This window comes from Paroedura picta, chromosome 1 (genome assembly GCF_049243985.1).
Source record: "Paroedura picta isolate Pp20150507F chromosome 1, Ppicta_v3.0, whole genome shotgun sequence".
Taxonomy (NCBI): domain Eukaryota; kingdom Metazoa; phylum Chordata; class Lepidosauria; order Squamata; family Gekkonidae; genus Paroedura; species Paroedura picta.
Window position 1 is genome coordinate 95,144,498 of NC_135369.1, and position 19,527 is coordinate 95,164,024.

General features: G+C 43.3%; 2 protein-coding genes across 4 annotated transcripts in view; one reads left to right on the forward strand and one right to left on the reverse strand.

Annotated features, from left to right (window-relative positions):
* The window catches only part of EZR (ezrin), a 47,094-nt gene extending 43,653 nt beyond the window's left edge, over positions 1-3,441 (forward strand). For all 3 annotated transcript variants that reach the window (XM_077348547.1, XM_077348557.1, XM_077348567.1), the window contains 2 exons: positions 932-1,183; positions 2,045-3,441. In XM_077348547.1, the coding sequence (XP_077204662.1) occupies positions 932-1,183; positions 2,045-2,209 (417 nt within the window). In that variant the 3' untranslated portion in view covers positions 2,210-3,441. The remainder of the gene's footprint in view (positions 1-931; positions 1,184-2,044) is intronic.
* A 1,000-nt stretch (positions 3,442-4,441) lies between these two features.
* SYTL3 (synaptotagmin like 3) overlaps positions 4,442-19,527 on the reverse strand; it is a 47,710-nt gene continuing 32,624 nt past the window's right edge. Inside the window, 7 exon segments of the mRNA XM_077348646.1 lie at positions 4,442-4,464; positions 4,467-4,571; positions 6,656-6,861; positions 9,234-9,366; positions 11,016-11,065; positions 14,289-14,365; positions 19,008-19,178. Of these exon segments, the coding sequence (XP_077204761.1) occupies positions 4,442-4,464; positions 4,467-4,571; positions 6,656-6,861; positions 9,234-9,366; positions 11,016-11,065; positions 14,289-14,365; positions 19,008-19,178 (765 nt within the window).

Sequence of the window (19,527 nt, forward strand, 5' to 3'; positions counted from 1 at the left end):
ACTGGCATCTCAAGCACTATAAACAATTTCCTTGCATAGAAAAATATACCTGAATACCATGTTTTATATATATATATACACACACACACACACACACACACACACACACACACACACACACCCCTTCAGGCCTGCTGTGAAGGAAGCCTTTAACAGCCCCTGACTGAGGTGAGGGACATGTTTCTAAGAGCAATGCAGGAAAGTCTGGGGGCATGCATGTGCTTTCCTTTTGAGGGGGAAAAGCTTTCCCCTTCTGCCTAATGGCTGGCTGACAGGGAGGCCTCAGAAAAGCCCCCTCTCACTTAATATACTACAGTGGCTGGCCTCGCTGCTGGAGACAAGCTATGCATGTCTCTTCTCCACTCTCTGAACCTTTGAGGCCTACCATGTGGGTGAAAGTGCAGATGAAACTGGGTGCTGTTGTGGGGGTCCTTTTCCTTCCTGTTTCATATACACAACAACCCTGTCCACACTCCAAAGCAGCCATTTCTGTCTGGAGAGCTGATCTTTATAGTATGGAGATGAGCTGTAATTCGAGAAGATCTTCAGGCTCCACCTGGAGGTTGGCTACTCCAGGTTGGAAACTCTCCTTGAGGTTTGAAGGGTATAATGCCCCCACAGCCCCCTGACCAGCCACATAGTGCCCCCAGCCTATTTCAGGTCAAGAAAACATTGCAGAGAGGAGGTAAGGTTGCCTGATTTGGATCAGGACTGCTGTGCAGAGAGAGACCTCCTCTTAGAATTGCCAGCTTCCAAGTGAGGCACAAAACCCACACCATACCATGAGATAGTGCCCATTGTATTACAGCATGCAATGGGCTTTACTACTAGTCTATTTGCTGTCTTCTGTGTGTTCCTACTCAGGAACAGAAGTACATCCCTATGCCCCAAGTAAACTGTAGGAATTTGCTTCCTGTTTCCACTTTTACAGGCAAAGGAAGCCCAAGAGGATCTCGTAAAAACAAAAGAGGAGCTACATTTGGTGATGACTGCTCCACCACCTCCTCCCCCTCCAGTGTACGAGCCAGTGAACTATCATGTCCATGATAATCTTCAAGATGAAGGAACAGAGTCATCTGGCTACAGCGCAGAATTCTCAAGTGAAGGCATATTAGATGATCGCAACGAAGAAAAGCGTATTACTGAAGCTGAAAAGAATGAGCGTGTTCAGAGGCAGCTGAAGGTTTGTGTTCTCAGCAGCAACCATGCTCTCAGGGTTATCATAGATGGCTGGCCATTGAGGTGCACTGAATTATCCCGTGTTTGCAGATATTCAGAAATGTGTCCTCATTAAGTCAGGAGAAACCAAGACGTATAAATATTCTAATTTTTAACCCCCATTAATCCTCCAGGAAGTTATGCTTAGAGAAGAGTCGTTCAGACTCACAGAAAAAGCAGTTCTCTGTTTTCACTGTTACTTGACTTCGCTTTCCATCTACATAGGCTACTCCAGTGGTCCCCAACCTTTCTGAGGTTGCGCAAAAGTGCCGCGCATGCGCAATTTCGGCTGCGCATGGCACATGCGCGGCCCGGCCCTGATTCCCTCTCCCCGCCCTCCCGCAGTAAGAAGCTTCCCGGGCTGCAAGCTTGCGGCCTGGGAAGTTTTTTATTGCGGGGGGGAGGGGATAGGGAGCCGCAGTCCGGCGCCGTGGCCTTCACGGCCCGGCACCGGGCCGTGGCCCACAGATTGAGGACCACTGGGCTACTCCTAAGCGTGCTCAGTTCTTGGCTTAAAAAAAAAAGTTTATTATTTTTGTTGCAACAGAGAGGTTTTGCTCAGATTTGAGAAGTTCATGGATATTTAAAGTGAACATAAACTGCTTATCCAGCTTTTCTCTCTGGAAAGCTTTGCAGTGGTGATCCTTGCTGTGGACTGGAGAAGGCTAACTAGACTCATTAGTGCTACAAGCTGAACTTTCCTGCTTAGTTTTAAGAGTGTTCAAATTCCTGGAATTCAGTGTTTGCATGTTCAGCCCTATTAATGTTCACATATTTGTGGAACACAGTATTTGTACATCCTGTTAACACTCTGTTTCTGTTGTAGACATTGACTGATGAATTAGCCCAAGCCAGAGACGAGAACAAGAAGACCCAAAATGACCTCATCCATACAGAGAACATGAGACAAGGACGTGACAAGTACAAGACACTGAGACAGATTCGACAAGGCAATACCAAACAGAGGATTGATGAATTTGAAGCTATGTAAAAGCACTAAGAAGACAAGACTCTGGGAAATGCAGATCTTGAATACTGACTTTTTTCCTGAGGGGTCACTGAACAGACACACCAAATAATATCCCCACATCCTATTTCTCTTGGATGCTACCTGAATTTAGCACCTGTCAACCAATTTTAATAAGTGTACAAGGGTTGCTGCCAGGGAATATCAGTCAAATCTTGGACACTTCTCATTTGGCCATATCCTAGTGCCAAAAAGGCCTTTCTCATTTAGTTGTCCATTTTTAAGATTCATATGCTGCTTGTTACACAACTTAACAGGCACTTCCACTGTGGCAGGCACATCTAGGCAAAAAATAAATAATAAACCTACTGTTGGTGTGCCATGTTTCTTATTGCTAACCATCACAAAAATGGACTAACTACACAGTATATAAGGCTATGAAAACCTTCAAAGGCTGCCATGTAATTCCCCCCTCCTCAGTTGCAGAAATATGTAAGTCTGAGAGAAGTTAAATTACCACCAGTGAATCTGGAGACACATCCACAGTGACCGCTACTATATTGGTACACTTGGATTACTTCCCCCCCATATGTAAGTGGTAGGCAGGACTATTGTCGGCCTTCAACCTCTGATTGACATGCGGTACTCCAGCTTAACCAATCAGCTGTAGTGTAGTATTTATATACCAATATTAAAATGTAAGTGCAAATATGAATTATAGTTTGAAAAGGGAGGATTAAAGTTTTTGCTTTGTATATTTTGTTACCTCTTTCAGATTTAATATTAAAGGAATAACATGCTAGAAATAATAACTATGCTTCGCTGCAAAGCAGTATAGGAAACTGATAACTATCTAGTAAACATTTGTAAAGGTGATTTTTTTTTACTTTAAAGAAAATTGTGATACATGCCTATGATTCAGTATATACAATTTCACTGTACCTATTTTTTCTAACAGTTTTTGATTTTTTAAAAAATGATATAGTTTGAGACTCCAAACATGAAGGGACCTTCTGTCAGCATTTTATTCTCTATTCAAGATAGTTTCTATGGATTTTCTCCACCACTTTCCCCATATTTGTCTCCATCACCAAAACAATTCCCCCTTAAGACTCTGGAAATCTACTAGAATGCCAGAGTATGGTATTAGTTTGGCTCTTTATGATGCTTTGTACCCTTAAAAGTTTAAACCTTCATATCAAGTGTTATGGGATTTGTTTGCAATTCACCAACAAATAAAAAAATCTGCAAGGCAACAGGATTTTGAAGTTGTGTGATTTTTTTCTCCTCCTGAGAGTTTTCTTTTTCAAATTATTGTAATACATGTATATACACTGTCTCATAAAAATTGATATTTAATAGAGGTGGGAATAGTAAATGACAACACCCATCTAACCACTTTAAAGGGGAAATCAAGAAGCCGAATGGCTGATCAAGAATGATCTTTGATAAGGAAGGGCAGTTCCTACCCGTTACTGGCTCCTATCAAAGAAGCTGGTGAACTCAAAAGATCATCTTTCCAAAAGTTAAGGGGTTGGCGAAGGTATGATGTTCAAGTGCCAAAATGTTTAGCTAAACCTAGATGTATCATCTGGAAATGTTGATATATAGCTGTACAAATTTAAGATCCATGCTTCTATAAATGGATGGTAGCATTGTGTTATACCTGAATTACAGATTGAGCAATAAAAATGCTGCCAAATAGTAAGGAAATACAAAGGAAAAGACCAGTATTGATGAAAGGTACAAGCAAATGTGTAAGATAATAGACTAGCCTACCTGTCGCCTCTCACACTGCACACCCAAGTTTGAGATGAGGCTGATTCATTTGCATTGTTTAGTCCACTGCTAAGCCTAACTTCAGGAAGACAGTGGAGCAGGGAAATCTGTTTTCCAGTAGAATATACACTGATAATATTTTGTGTTAAGAGCATTCTCACTGAATTCCCAAGTTAACACCATTCTCTCAATAAAAGTAGAAAATGTTTGTGCCAAAATTGACAGCTAACCAAGCAGTTCTAAGAAATGTAGTGATTTGTAATGGATTAGCTGTTAACTGCTTCTAGTATGTAGATACACCATATAATCACTTAAAGCTTCAAACTTTTACAAGAAGAACTGGTTTTTAAAGGACAACTAAGTAATCATGTTTGTTTATTTTTTGGATTCACATAAGAAACATATATCAGTTACACAATGATTAATGCTACAAAAACAGCTTTCTACTGCAGCTGGGGGAGACAGTCTAAAAATGGTTCAGAAGTTAAACACATGGGCCTGGACTGTAAGGTAAGTGTTATATCTGTCCATTTATTTGGGCTGCTGAGCATGTTTTGCCACTGAAGATGTCCTTGGGAGGTTGCATCTGAGGTTCTGGTCTGGGATGCTGCAAACATGGGGGGGGGGAAGAATTACCCACTTTGACTCTTCCGTTCTTTAGCTTTCTTAGCTTGTCTTATAGTATTCAGCTGAGTAACAAACAAAAGTTTTGGAATCAGATTCAGCATAGTTGAACATAAATGGATGTAAACAGCTCCAAGTCAACTGATTCAATAGGGACGGTCTATAAATGCATATAATAAATGTGCTTTCTGGGCTAGCAGCTTTGTTGTCAGTCAGATAACAGTCCTGAGCATACTTGCACTGTAGTCCTTACAGTGAATGCAAGAGCTACCACTGTCCCATAAACTTATGGACTACGTATAAATTGTCTTGACCTTTGTGTATAGAGCATCTACTAAATGTCCTCCTTTAGACATAGATCTAGCTTCAAAATATTTAATTACTGCATTTGTAAAGCTTTGATGTTTGACTTATTTGCAGTGGGGAAAAAGACTAGTTTGCTAAGGAAAGCCTAAGGGGATAAAGCAGGCAGAGAACAACTCCAGTTAACATTGTTAAAGATGTGAGATGGTTTTGCCTTTATCACTTTGTTTGCCAAAAGAAGAGATTATTAGGAGAGGGAACCCAGGGAGTAATGGAGAAATAGATTAATTCAGCCTGCAACACCTAGGCCAGAGGTTCTTTGTCACTGGTCTCTGACTGGTGATGCAGGCAGCTGTCACAGAGCTGAAATTCCCTTCTGATGCTTTCCTGGTATATGTAGCTTAGCCAGAGGCCAAGTATCCACATTCATTGTTAGTTGTCTAGGCTGGGGTGCCAGCTAGGTTTTCCCAAACTTTGCTCCTTTGTGTGTTGGAGGACCCAGATGTTCCATGTTTATCCATTTCAAATGTCTCACAGAATGACACCTCAGGGACAAAGCAAAAACCAGAGAGCTGATTCCCATGAAATGCATAATTTTTTTCCTATCCCACCTGTTTTCAGAGAGAGAAATGAAATATCACTCAAGTATGGTTGACCAAGAATCCAAACATTGCCATGGATAGCCCAGCTCATACATTACTTCCCCCATGTGGCTATAGTGGGGAACAACAGGAACAATTACTCATTTCTTCTTGTATGCGTGAGGAGAGAAATATCGCAACCTTGAAGTCCTATCAGAGTAGTCTGAGAATTTTAGAACTAAAATGGGCCCATTCTGTACAAACCTTCAAGGCTGTAGATCTAATAAAAAATCTACATGTAACTTTAGAGGCATTAATGGGAATTCTGCAGTGTAACTGATTCTGCAGTCTTATCCAACCAATATGGCACAAGTTGGCAATATGGACTGCATCCTCCATCTATTACACAGAAATTAAAAGTACTGTCTACCTACAGGGTTATTTTATGGGCTAGAACAAGATAGCATATGAGCCACACTTAGAATATTCTCAATTAATATATACATGCTGGTTATTTGTTTGGATAGTCAAAAGTGCAAAATTAAGATTTGGGTAACCAGTTCTGTAAAATAAATGATTTAATGCTAACCCCTGGCTAAGCCAATGTGTAGTCTTTACGTGAATAGATATGTTGGCACATGGATTCCAGCTACAGTGACAATTTTAGAGTTTTGTAAACATAGGGAACTCAAGCTAATTTAGGAGACGGGCTCAATATTCATGGTAATGAGGCTACCAAGCCCTTCCCCAAAGCCCCACAGTTTCAATAGTATTTTGAGCTGCCATGACACCAGGAACAGGCAGCAAGGTTGGGAAAGGTCAGCTCAGTGCTGAGCAGAGGCAAGCCAAAGCCGCAACAGGCAGCAAGGTGAAAAATGGGTTTTCTTTTCTGTGTAAATCCTTGTGGGTCCCCGCTTATTTTTAATATATTTCCTTCTCCTAAAGCATTTCACATCCATATCTTAAATAATCCTTAAAACTGGAAGGGGAGAGCTGAGAACCTGTAAATTTATGGCTGAAATTACTTTTGAACAAGAGCCTTCGTGGCTAGTAACTCATTCTCTCACTGCACTATTGCAGTTACAATATCATGGCATCACTGTGATGTATGTAATATTCAATCTGTTCCTTGACACTTGAGACTTCTGGGGATTGTTTGGCTTTGTTTTTTACAATGACTTACTTGTTCCAAGCCTTGCGCCACCCAAAAACTGATCACGTAAGCCAAAAGTTGCTTGATCCCAGACAGTTAAGTCCAGGCAAGACTGCTGCAGCTGAGACACGGTAACCCCACTAAAGACAAACAAGTGGTTCCATTGTGGATGGGCTTGTTTCTTCGGCACAGGAGTCCTTTGTTTCATGCCATGTTGCCCCAGGATGCAAAGGCAGCTTCCAAAAAGAGATTTAGAAAGCATGAAGTGAGTTTCAGCGCACAAGGAAGTTGGGGCACAAGCTTACCAAAGTTAAGTCTGCTTGATTTCAACAGGAGCATTGTGCGCTCTCTCCTACTGAAACCAGCAGGAGAGAAAAGTGTTGGATGTAGGCTGAATTGTGCCCATGTCTGACAGAACAAAAGAGTCATGGCACAGAAGACAGTGTATTTTATTGTGGTGTGAGTATACATAGAGGAACGCTCCGGGCTCTAGCTTGCCTACGCAGCCCACAAATTGATTACTCATTCAGGTCCCATTTTGTCATGTTTTCTGTGACAGGCTAATATAACCGAACTTTATCCCTTTAAAAAGACATTATGATATATACTCCATTTGTTCTTTAGTTTTGTTTTAGCAGAAATTCCTACACATGAATATACAGTAGTGTGTACCTTGTCTGTGGAAGAGCTTGTGCAATTTATGCCAGACTTAATCCTGCTTCCCCCCATATATCACAATTCTGAGCTAAATGAGACCCCTGCATGCCTGGCAATTTAATTCTGAACATAGAAACCTGCCACAGTCCCCACTCCTCATCCCCAAAAAACATATATTTGGCAGGACACAGGTATAAAACTGAGTATCACGTAGTCAGGCACTTCAGGAGCTGCTTTTGTGAAGACATACTCTGGAATATAGAGCCTCTTGTGGCGCTGAGCGGTAAGGCAGCAGACATGCAGTCTGAAAGCTCTGCCCATGAGGATGGGAGTTCGATCCCAGCAGCCGGCTCAAGGTTGACTCAGCCTTCCATCCTTCCGAGGTCGGTAAAATGAGTACCCAGCTTGCTGGGGGGTAAACAGTAATGACTGGGGAAGGCACTGGCAAACCACCCCGTATTGAGTCTGCCAAGAAAACGCTAGAGGGCGTCACCCCAAGGGTGAGACATGACTCGGTGCTTGCACAGGGGATACCTTTACCTTTACCTTTATTACCCTATTTCCTGCCTCCTCATTTTTACCACCTTCTTCACTGTCAACTTTTCCTTATTGCCCCAATCACTAGGAACCCCAGCCCTTGGCTGGCCTCACCACAGTACATTTTACTCTTGTGGCCTCTTGTGGCACAGAGCCTCTTGTGGCACAGTGCTGTCTGAAGCTGTCTGTCCATGAAGTTAGGAGTTCGATCCCAGCAGCCAGCTCAAGATTGACTCAGCCTTCCATCCTTCTGAGGTCAGTAAAATGAGTACCCATCTTGCTGGGGGGTAAACGGTAATGACTGGGGAAGACACTGGCAAACCACCCCGCATTGAGTCTGCCATGAAAATGCTAGAGGGTGTCACCCCAAGGGTCAGACATGACCCGGTGCTTGCATAGAGGATACCTTTACCTTTACCTTACTCTGGAATAGAGTACAAAGTTCCTAAAAAGAGGTAAATGCTACACCCCAGTAGCAACCATTACCATGTCTGTTAAAAGCTCAAGATCTGAGTACAGGAAACATGAAGAGATTATTGAACATGTCTCTACTTTTTCCCATCCTCTTGCTTGTGCAGACTAGACTAAAATAATAAACATCAGGCTGATGTAAAGAGCACTGTGCTAAAGACAGTACAGTGCTCTCACTTGTACCAGAGCTAACTAGTCTGATGCTTAACTACTTAAGCTTTTGACTTTAATTCTATTTCCTGAAGGAGGCAGTTCTTTGCTAAAGAAGCCCTCCTGAGATGAAAAAGAGCTGGCCCAGTGTCTAATCCCCCTTTTCTGGGGAAGGTGAGTGAACAGTGGCCAAGCAGCTCTATGTTTTCTTGGAAGGGACAGCTCCCTTGGATCTTTTTCAACTGGGCTTCGGGACTGGCTTTGGGACCAAGAAAGCACTGGTCACTTGGTTGACAATCAAGGTATGAATGGGGTTGCTAACTTCCAGGTGGTGGAGATTCGGCCACCGAAGCAGCCGTTCCCGCCCACAGCAGCCAGTGCCGCGCACAGATCTGCGCCTGCATATGTGGATCGACCGGTGCGGCGATGTCAGCGCCTCCCACCCCCGCAGCGCGGTGCTGCCTACTACGGGCCGGAACGGCTGCTTCAGCAGCTGGATCCCACAACCGTATTAGCAACCCCATTCAAATTACTGACCCATTCAGATTTCTGATTTTCTCCAGGTGAAACTGATCTCCAGGCAACAGAGATCAGTTCACCGGGAGAAAATCAATGCCTATTGAAGTTCCTCCCCTCTTGAAACCCCACCCTCCTCAGACTCCACCCTCAAAATCTACAAGTGTTTTCCAACACAGAGTTAGCAACCCTTGGCTTTGAAGCATTCTTTTAAAATAATATATATTAAACCTCTCATACTGTATTAAGTGTATAGTATAATAATTGTCAACCATACCTTTTAACAAATGAGTTCAGTTGGCCATAAGGTCTTATCACTGATAAATTTTTGGCTTCAAGTACAAAAAGATGGAGCTGGAAATGCGGATATGTTTTGTCTTCCATTGCTGCAAGAGGAAACATCAATTAAACTGAAAAGGATAAAGGCTGGAAGACATTCAGGGCAAAATTTTCAGGTGCTTTTTCTGAAGTGATTTTCCAAAAATCATAGGAGTTCTTAGTTGTGTATGTGTCTCCAGACAATGGATTCATGTGAAAATAACAAAAAGTGTTGTGACAGCTTCTATAGATTAACTGGTCTGTGGCACAAGCAGAAAACCCAGAAGTACATACATAGGCTGCAACCACCCAGAGATGTGAAAACATCCCACCCCATAGTAGTAACTAGTGGCACAGGAACAGGGTCTACATGCCCTGTTCTCACATCACTTTTTAGGCTGCCACCCCCATCACCCCTACCCATTGCGTTGGGATATCCAACAGCCTGCAAACCACCCCCCCCCCCAGCCATGCAGTAGTGCTACAGACCAGCTCAGTAAAGAAACAAGGAGGGAGAGGTCTTTCAAGAGGCAGGAATAGGGTGCGGCAGAGCTTAGCACAGCCATTTTGAAAACAGAGCACTCTGTCCTCATTAGCATAGCAGTTGTGGAACAGCATCCAGATGGACACAGCCACCTTGCAGGTTTCCTTTTACTTCAGAGAAAATGAAGTGAATGGCCACCTTATTCAGCCTAATGTCAGGGTTACTTCTGTTCTGGGAAACTTGATCACTTGAACATATATAAGAGTACAAATCAGAGTAGTGAATGTCAATTCCATTCCATTTTTTAAAAACCTGTGAGAATCTAGAAAGTTCAGATAGGGTACAGGAGACGGAATGTGTATGTCCTGCCTTGTCTGAGACCGAAAGAACTGTCCCATATCCAACCCTCACACACTGGGGTGGGTGCAACCTGAGGTGACCATGGAATTTTCATATTTTCCAGTGCTACTCTTCTAGGTTTGGTTTGTTTGATTGATTTTTAGCCCACTCCTCCCACACAGCAGGCTCATGGTGGCTTGCATCAAAGATTTAATACACAGTTAAAAACACAGACAGTCTTAAACAATTCAAAAAACAGTCATTGTAGTAATAAGAGGGGGGGGGAGGCTACACATGGCCAAAATAACCTTGAGCTTAAAGCTAAATAGATTATGAGATTTGATGGGAAAGCAAGGGAAGAAATTCAAATGAAATAGAGGTGGAGAAAGAAATCATGGCTAGTCCTCACAAAATCAGACAAAATGCTAAAATTGTGTCAGGACTGTACAACTTCAGCATGTAGGCATGAGAGTTTTACTCTGTTAAAAAAAAAACATACCATACAAATAAAAATACCATGTCAGAGAATCTCCAGTTTCCAGTATGTGGGATATGTTTTATGTAGACAAACATGCAGTTTTGGAACTCCAAGAGGAGCTTCACCACTTCATCCATTCTTTGTAAGGTAGGAAGGGGAACTGATGAGGCATAGAGAGGACCATGCCACTGTCTTTCGACCAAGCTGTTGCTGCCCCTTCTATATAGCTGACAAGAGCTCAAAAACAGATGTGGAATGAAGCTTTCAGCTAGGAGAGGGAAAAGGGACAGGACAAGAAGCCTGTTGCTAGCCTATATGCTTTGCAATCCTTTCCCACTTTGTTTCAATAGAAGACTGTATGTGGCCTTGAACAAATAATGATATTTGCTTTTTAAAGGCTTTAAACAGAGTGACTCAGAATGTTAACAGTAAATATATACAATATTTTGTATTTTCTTTCATCTGATCTTCATAGTCAGAGTTGTTACATTTTGTTGTTGTTATGTGCGAAGTCGTGTCCGACCCATCGCGACCCCATGGACAATGATCCTCCAGGCCTTCCTGTCCTCTACCATTCCCATTCAAGTTTGCACCTACTGCTTCATTGACTCCATCCATCCACCTCATTCTCTGTCGTCCCCTTCTTCTTTTGCCCTCGATCTCTCCCAGCATTAGGCTCTTCTCCAGGGAGTCCTTCCTTCTCATGAGGTGGCCAAAATATTTGAGTTTCATCTTCAGGATCTGGCCTTCTAAAGAGCAGTCAGGGCTGATCTCCTCTAGGACTGACTGGTTTGTTCGCCTTGCAGTCCAAGGGACTCGCAAGAGTCTTCTCCAGCACCAGAGTTCAAAAGCCTCAATTCTTTGACGCTCGGCCTTCCTTATGGTCCAACTTTCGCAGCCATACATTGCAACTGGGAAGACCATAGCCTTGACTAAACGCACTTTTGTTGGCAGGGTGATGTCTCTGCTTTTTAGGATGCTGTCTAGATTTGCCATAGCTTTCCTCCCCAGGAGCAAGCGTCTTTTAATTTCTTTGCTGCAGTCCCCATCTGCAGTGATCTTGGAGCCCAGGAAAATAAAATCTGTCACTATCTCAATTTCTTCCCCTTCTATTTGCCAGGAATTGAGAGGGCCGGATGCCATGATCTTTGTTTTCTTGATGTTGAGTTTCAAGCCAACTTTGGCACTCTACTCCTTCACCCGCATCAACAGGCTCTTTAGTTCCTCTTCACTTTCTGCCATTAGAGTGGTATCATCTGCATATCTGAGGTTGTTGATATTTCTCCCTGCAATCTTGATCCCAATTTGTGACTCCTCTAATCCCGCATTTCTCATGATGTGCTCTGCATACAAGTTAAATAGGCAAGGCGACAGTATACAGCCTTGCCGAACTCCTTTCTCAATTTTGAACCAGTCAGTGATTCCATGTTCAGTTCTCACTGTTGCTTCTTGACCTGCATATAAATTTCTCAAGAGACAAATAAGATGCTCTGGTATTCCCATATCTTTAAGAACTTGCCACAATTTGTTGTGCTCCACACAATCAAAGGCTTTAGCATAGTCAATGAAGCAGAAGTAGACGTTCTTCTGGTACTCCCTAGCTTTCTCCATGATCCAGCGTATGTTGGCAATTTGATCTCTAGTTCCTCTGCCTCTTCGAAATCCTGCCTGTACTTCTGGAAGTTCTCGGTCCACATATTGCTGGAGCCTAGCTTGTAGGATTTTGAGCATAACTTTGCTAGCATGAGAAATTAGTGCGATGGTGCGGTAGTTTGAACATTCTTTGGCATTGCCCTTCTTTGGGATTGGAATGTAAACTGACCTTTTCCAATCCTGTGGCCATTGTTGAGTTTTCCAAATTTGCTGGCATATTGAGTGTAGCACTTTTACTGCATCGTCCTTTAAGATTTTGAATAGTTCAACTGGAATGCTGTCACTACCACTAGCTTTATTGTTGCTCAGACTTCCTAAGGCCCATTTGACTTCACATTCCAGGATGTCTGGCTCCAGGTCAGTAACTACCCCACTGTGGTCATCAGCGATGTTAAGCTCGCTCTTGTATAGTTCTTCTGTATAATTTTGCCACCTTTGTTTGATCTCTTCTGCTTCTGTGAGGTCCCTACCATTTTGGTCCCTTATCATACCCATCTTTGCATGAAACGTTCTCTTCATATCTCCAATTTTCTTGAAAAGATCTCTGGTCCTCCCCATTCTATTGTTTTCTTCTATTTGTTTGCACTGTTCATTTAAGAAGGCATTCTTATCTCTTCTAGCTTTTCTCTGGAATTCTGCATTCAATTGGGTGTATCTTTCTCTTTCTCCCTTGCCTTTCACTTCCCTTCTCTCCTTAGCTATTTGTAAAGCTTCCTCAGACAGCCATTTTGATTTCTTGCATTTCTTTTTCTTTGGGATGGTTTTAGTTGCTACCTCTTGTACAATGTTGCGAACCTCCGTCCATAGTTCTTCAGGCACTCTGTCTATCAGATCTAATTCCTTAAATCTATTTGTCACCTCCATTGTGTATTCGTCAGGGATATGATTTAGTTTATACCTGAGTGGCCTAGTGCTTTTCCCTACTTTCTTCAATTTAAGCCTAAATTTTGCAACAAGAAGTTCATGATCTGAACCACAATCAGCTCCTGGTCTTGTTTTTATTGACTGGATAGAACTTTTCCATCTTTGGCTGCAGAGCACATAGTCAATCTGATTTCTGTGTTGACCGTCTGGTGATGTCCATGTGTAGAGTCGTCTCTTGGGTTGCTGGAAAAGAGTGTTTGCTATGACCATTGTATTCTCTTGACAAAATTCTACCAGCCTGTGCCCTGCTTCATTTTGTACTCCAAGGCCAAACTTGCCTGTTATCCCGGTTATCTTTTGGCTTCCTACTTTAGCATTCCAATCCCCCATGATGATAAGCACATCATTTTTGGGCGTTGCTTCTAGAAGGTGTTGTAGGGCTTCATAGAACTGATCAACTTCATCCTCTTCGGCAGCAGTGGTTGGGGCGTAGACCTGGATCACTGTGATGTTGAATGGTTTGCCTTGGATTCGAACTGAGATCATTCTGTCATTTTGGGGATTGTATCCCAAGACTGCTTTTCCTACTCTCTTATTGATTATGAATGCTACTCCATTTCTTCTGCGAGATTCTTGTCCACAGTAGTATACCTGATGGTCATCTGAATTAAATTCCCCCATTCCTGTCCATTTTAGTTCACTGATTCCTAAAATGTCGATGTTCAGTCTTCTCATTTCTTGTTTAACCACGTCCAGCTTGCCTTGATTCATGGATCTGACGTTCCAGGTTCCTATGGAATAAAAATCTTCACAGCATCGGACTGTCTTTTCGCCACCAGTTACTTCCACAACTGAGCGTCCTTTCGGCTTTGGCCCAGCCGCTTCATTCATTCTGGCGCTACTCGTACTAGCCGTCTGCTCATCCCCAGTAGCATATTGGACACCTTCCGACCTGAGGGGCTCATCTTCCAGCGTCATATCGTTATGCCTATTGGAACTGTCCATAGAGTTTTCATGGCAAAGATACTGGAGTGGTTTGCCATTGCCTTCTCCAGTGGATCACCTTTTGTCAGAGCTCTCAGCTATGACCTGTCCGTCTTGGGTGGCCCTGCACGGCATAGCTCATAGCTTCACTGAACTACGCAAGCCCCCTTGCCACAACAAGGCAGCGATCCTTGAAGGGGGAGTTGTTACATAGGGAAGGTGAAACCAGCTTTACATGCACCAGAAGTTCTCTGCTGTAGTGAACCATGTTAGCATCAGACTTTTCAGCCTAAACCAATGTTTAGAGAGGAACATACGTGAAAAGATTTGACAGCTTGTGAACATTACATGCCACTCCTCTCCTCTGATGACGTATTCACATGAACAGCTGAGATCTGTCCCTCCAGGGCAAGAGAGAACAACTCTGCTCCATCCTCCATATGGCAGCCTTTTAAATACTTGAAGATGGTTATCAGATCCCCTCTCAGTCGTCTCCTCTCCAGGCTAAACAGACCAAGCTCCCCCCAACCTTCATTCATACGTTTTGGTCTCCAAACCCCTCACCATCCTTGTTGCCCTCCTCTGGACACACTTATTTGTCTACATCCCTCTTCAGCTGGAGTGTCCAAAACTGAATATAGTACTCGAAGTGAGGCCAAACCAGAGCAGAGTAAAGCAGTACCATCACCTCCCATGATCTGGACACAATACTCCGTTTGATACAGCCCCAAAATCCCATTTGCCTTTTTAGCCATGGAGTCACACTGTTGACTCATGTTCAATGTGTGATCTACTAAGACTCCTAGATCCTTTTTGCACTTGCTTCAGGGTGCAAAAGATGTTCTACTGCTTCCACTGACTTGATAATCTTCTGTCCTACCCTTTAGAATATTTTTTTTCATTAAGATGCAGATGCCTCTGCTTCCCAACTACGCATGTGCACTTAAAAATATTTTTAGACAGATATTAAGGCAGGAATGTTTTTTGTTATCCCAACTGTTTGGCAATCTCTTCAATATTTCAGGTTTTTCCCCAGGGATTTTGAGGAGACCCTCAAAATGTGGGATATTTTAGCAACTGTCTCCCTTTCGTCTCACCCAGAGGCAACAGGAACAGGGAGGGAGGGAGAGAGATGGCTCAGCCAAACATGTGTTTGGTACTGGCAGCATTTCCATTAGGGATATACTTTTGAGTATATCCAGTCTGAATATATATCTAAAAAAATCCTTTATTAGTGTTTTTCATTAATCGAAGTGGACAAATTGCTGGGGTCAGTGAGTGAGACCATTTGTCCCTTAGATCCCTGCCTGTCTTGGTTGCTCAATTGGGCGAACAGCGGATAGGAGGTCCCTTGAGGGAGATTGTGGGCCATTTCGCACGGCTTCAAAATAGCACAATGGTTGCTAATTGGAAACGCTACTAATTTGCCATAACCCACGACGTCGTAGACAATCTGCAACAATCCTGAAACCGACCCGCAAAAAGCGCTTCGTTGTAGCGCTTTCAGGGGAATCCAGAAAAGTGGATTCACCCTCCAGATAGCGATACACTCCTGCAACCAATCTGCAACAGTAGCGCTAAAGACCTGTGCGTTACCATTGTTGCTGGTTCTTCAAAGTCCCTCCCCCTGGCTCTCGCCTCCAAACTTCCGGCGAAGCGATCGCCATTTTTTTTTCTCCGAGCGAGCGGGGATAAACGCCCCAGCGAGCCTCTTTCTGTTTAGAGGCTTCCCTGGCTTCAGTCCTTCACCTTTAGTCACTAAGCACAAACCACATAAAAGCCCGTTTGCTGAAATAAAGTCCCTTTATTTTTTACACATAAATTCAGCCGAAAATCGGGCCCGTGAGAGGGGGGGGGGATTTTTTTTTTATCACTCGAGGCAGCGTGGCAACGATCATACGATCAAACAACAGCTCACATTAGGCAGCTGGATGGGTCTCTCCGTAGCAACGAATCTACCTAGATTCGTTGCTATGGGTCTGTTTTTTTTTTTTAAAAACCTTTCTTAAAGGGAAAGGGGCTGTTTGGGAGCATGCTAACGGCTGCCCATTGGCTGCTTGACGGCCAGGGGCGGGACGAGCTTGGCAATAGCACTTCCTTTCTAGCGATTTCTGCCGAGACCGGAAGCCTGTGGGAAACGCTAAAAAACGCAACTGATTCCACTACAAAGGCAGGTATGCATAACGACGAATTCCACTATTTTAAATGGCGATTTTTCATTACACAAACAATTTGCAACAAAGATCCCCGTGCGAAAAGGCCCTGTGAGTTCCCTCAAGGGCTTAAAGAGGCAGTGGTGCACCCTCTCTTGGAAAAAAAAACATTGCTGGACCTATGGGACCCCACCAGTTACCACCTGGCCTCACATCTTGCGTTTCTGGGAAGGTAGTTGAGTGGGCTGCAAGAAATTTCAGCCCTAGATCCATACCAGTCTGGTTTTTGTCCTGGCCACAGAATGAAGACTGCACTGGTCGCCCTGACGGATGATATCCAGTGCCAACTGGACCAGGGCAGTCTGGCCATCCTCGTGCTATTAGATCTATCAACTGCATTTGACGTGGTCGATCATAAGTTGTTGGCCCACCGCCTCACCAGGGCTGGGATTAGAGAGTCTGCACTGAAATGGCAGGTCTCCTTTCTCCGGAACCAGAATCAGAGGGTTGCGGTGGGGGAGGAGTTGCCTAGCCCCTTTGTGCTCCCATGTGGAGTACCACAGGGGGCAATACTCTCTGCCACAGTTTTTAACCTCTATGTGCGCCCTCTAGCCCAGCTGATCCAGGGCTTTAGGCTGGGATTTCCCCAATATGCAGATGACACCCAGCTCTATCTCCTAGTGGACGGACAGATACCCCCCCCCCCCCCGGAAACATTTGCCAGTTGTTTCGAAGCAGCAGCTAGATGGCTCAGGCAGAGTCAGTTGAAACTCAACCACTTCAAGACGGAGGTCCTATGGCTGGGTAGAAGGGGGCAGGTCCAGGAAGCACGTCTCCCCTGCCTGGATGGGGTGCAACTGACATCTGCACCAGTTGCCAGGAATTTTGGGGTGATCTTTGATGCCTCCCTTTCAATGGAAGCTCAGATAACAAAAGTAGCCCAAATGGCATTTCTCCATCTGCACCAAGCACGGCTATTACCGCCCTACCTGTCCTCAGAACACTTGGCCACAGTGATCCATGCAATGGTCAGTTCCAGATTAGACTTCTGTAACTTGCTCTATGCGGATCTGCCCTTGTCTTTGACCCAGAAACTGCAACTGGTACAAAATGCGGCTGCGAGGGTCCTCACTCGGACATCTTAGAGGGCCCATATTCAGCCAGTGCTGCATCAACTGCACTGGTTATCAGTTTGCTTCCAGATCAAGTTCAAGGTTTTGGTTTTGACCTTTAAGGCTATATGTGGCCTGGGTCCTACCTATCTGAGGGACTGCTTAACTGCTTATGTCCCCTGCAGGGTTCTTAACTCTGTGGGTATGAATTTGCTGGCTGTCCCAGGGCCCCAGGATGTTTGGATGGCCTTGGCCAGGGTTAGGGGCTTTTTGTCCCTGGCCCCAGCATGTTGGAATGAGCTCCCGGAAGAGCTGAGGTCCCTGACGGAACTATCTACGTTCCGCAGGGCCTGCAAGATGGAGCTCTTTCGCCAGGCATTTGGTTGAGGTTCCCCACAGCAAATAATGGCCCTTTAAAATTTAAAGGGACTGAAGATCCCAACTAACAACTGATTAGGGTAGACTTGAGAGGCTAGGTCACCCACACATTTTCTATGGGCAGCACTGCAGAGAAATCTACCTACAGAAAATAATGGCCCTTTAAATTTTAAAGGGAATGAGATGCTGCCAAACAGCTGCTTGGTGGAATCAGCTTCCTCTCTCTAGCTCTTGGCTCCTGGTGTCCTGAAACCTGAAACACACCACCAAATAAATTTGGGTTCCTCTCAGAATATTGGGGGATCATTCTTCTGAGCTGATCCAAAACAACTAATTTTAGGTTTATTTTCACATTTGGTCTATCCAAATGCACACCCTTATTCCCAACATTATCTGCCCTGTTCATATATATTTACTGCTATATGTGTGGTACCACTGAAGGGCAAGAAATTCCAATCTCTTGCTTCCAATACTACTGCACCTTGTCTCCCGGCTCCTAATTTATGTAATTAATTTTAAAATGTGTATCTACTACTTTAAAGCATCCTGAGCTAAGAATAACATAATAACCAAATTTCACTGGAGCTGTGTTGGCAATTCAAAGTCCTGTCTGAAGTGTTCAGAATGGTCCATTAAAAAAAAAACACACACACACACACATACACTTCAATTTTTCAAACTGCAATACCATTATTCTTATTTGTAATTATCACTTGTATGTTTCAACTACATTTATAGACAGAACTGGAGTGGATAAGCAAAAAACAAAGTATAAGGTCCTGTTCCCCTTTGCTCATGACTACAGCAAGAAGGCAGGAAGGGGTTGGTGCTGAACTCTAGTTTCTCTACTAGTATGGGTCTTTCTGCACTACCTCTCTTCTCAAAGAATTGTTCTACTGAACAAGAGGCCTTCAGAAGCTCATGTATCTGGTATGAAAACCACTGCCATCCCCTGTTACTTGTTTCCAGCATCTGGTACGTAACAGCTTCTAAGTAATTTATCTGGAACAGATGTTAGGTTAGCTGGTCTGTAATTTCTTGGGCCCTTTTATAACATTTGTGTTACATTTGCTGTTCTTCAGTCCTTTGGTAAAAAAGCCAGTTTTAACAACATTACACATACTGATTAAAAGGTTAAGTGGAAAGGCAATATAAGAAAGGCATCATAAGAAATGTTTGAAATAAACAAACAACAAACCAACTTTGTGTACATTAAAGCACATGGAATTTAAATAAATAAGAGTCTGGAAATTTTAAAGATAGAAATTTAAAACAAAGTCAAAGACACCTTTGCTTTTAGTTGATACCAACTAAACAACTGATTTGACGAGTCTTCAAAATTCCAAGATTCAAATGGTATGACCACTTCTCCAAGTAATATGCGACGTCTGAAAGTTCCAGAGTGCCAGACAGACACCTGAAGTTGTCGCATTTCCAGATGGGAGTATTCAATCTTGTACTGTAACAATAAATAGAGCTATTATAAGAAACCTTCATTTAATATAATTAATGAACTAATTTCTGTTAAATTTCTGCACCTTCTCCCCAACCCAACTGGATCTACAGAAAAAAATTTCCCCATTCCTGAAAGGACAATAAAGTACAGTACAAATAGGAAGAAAGAAAATCACTTCAGCAGCTTTTTGGACCTCACTATTGCTTTCTGTGCACTTTACAGCAAATCCCCCAATTAGTCATGGCTGTATGTTAGGGGAGGCTGTTAGTGTTGGGCAAGTTTTCATTTTGTAATTGGGAAACTCCACAAAAGCTTCAGAGGAAATAAAAACTTGTTTGAAAACTATATTAAA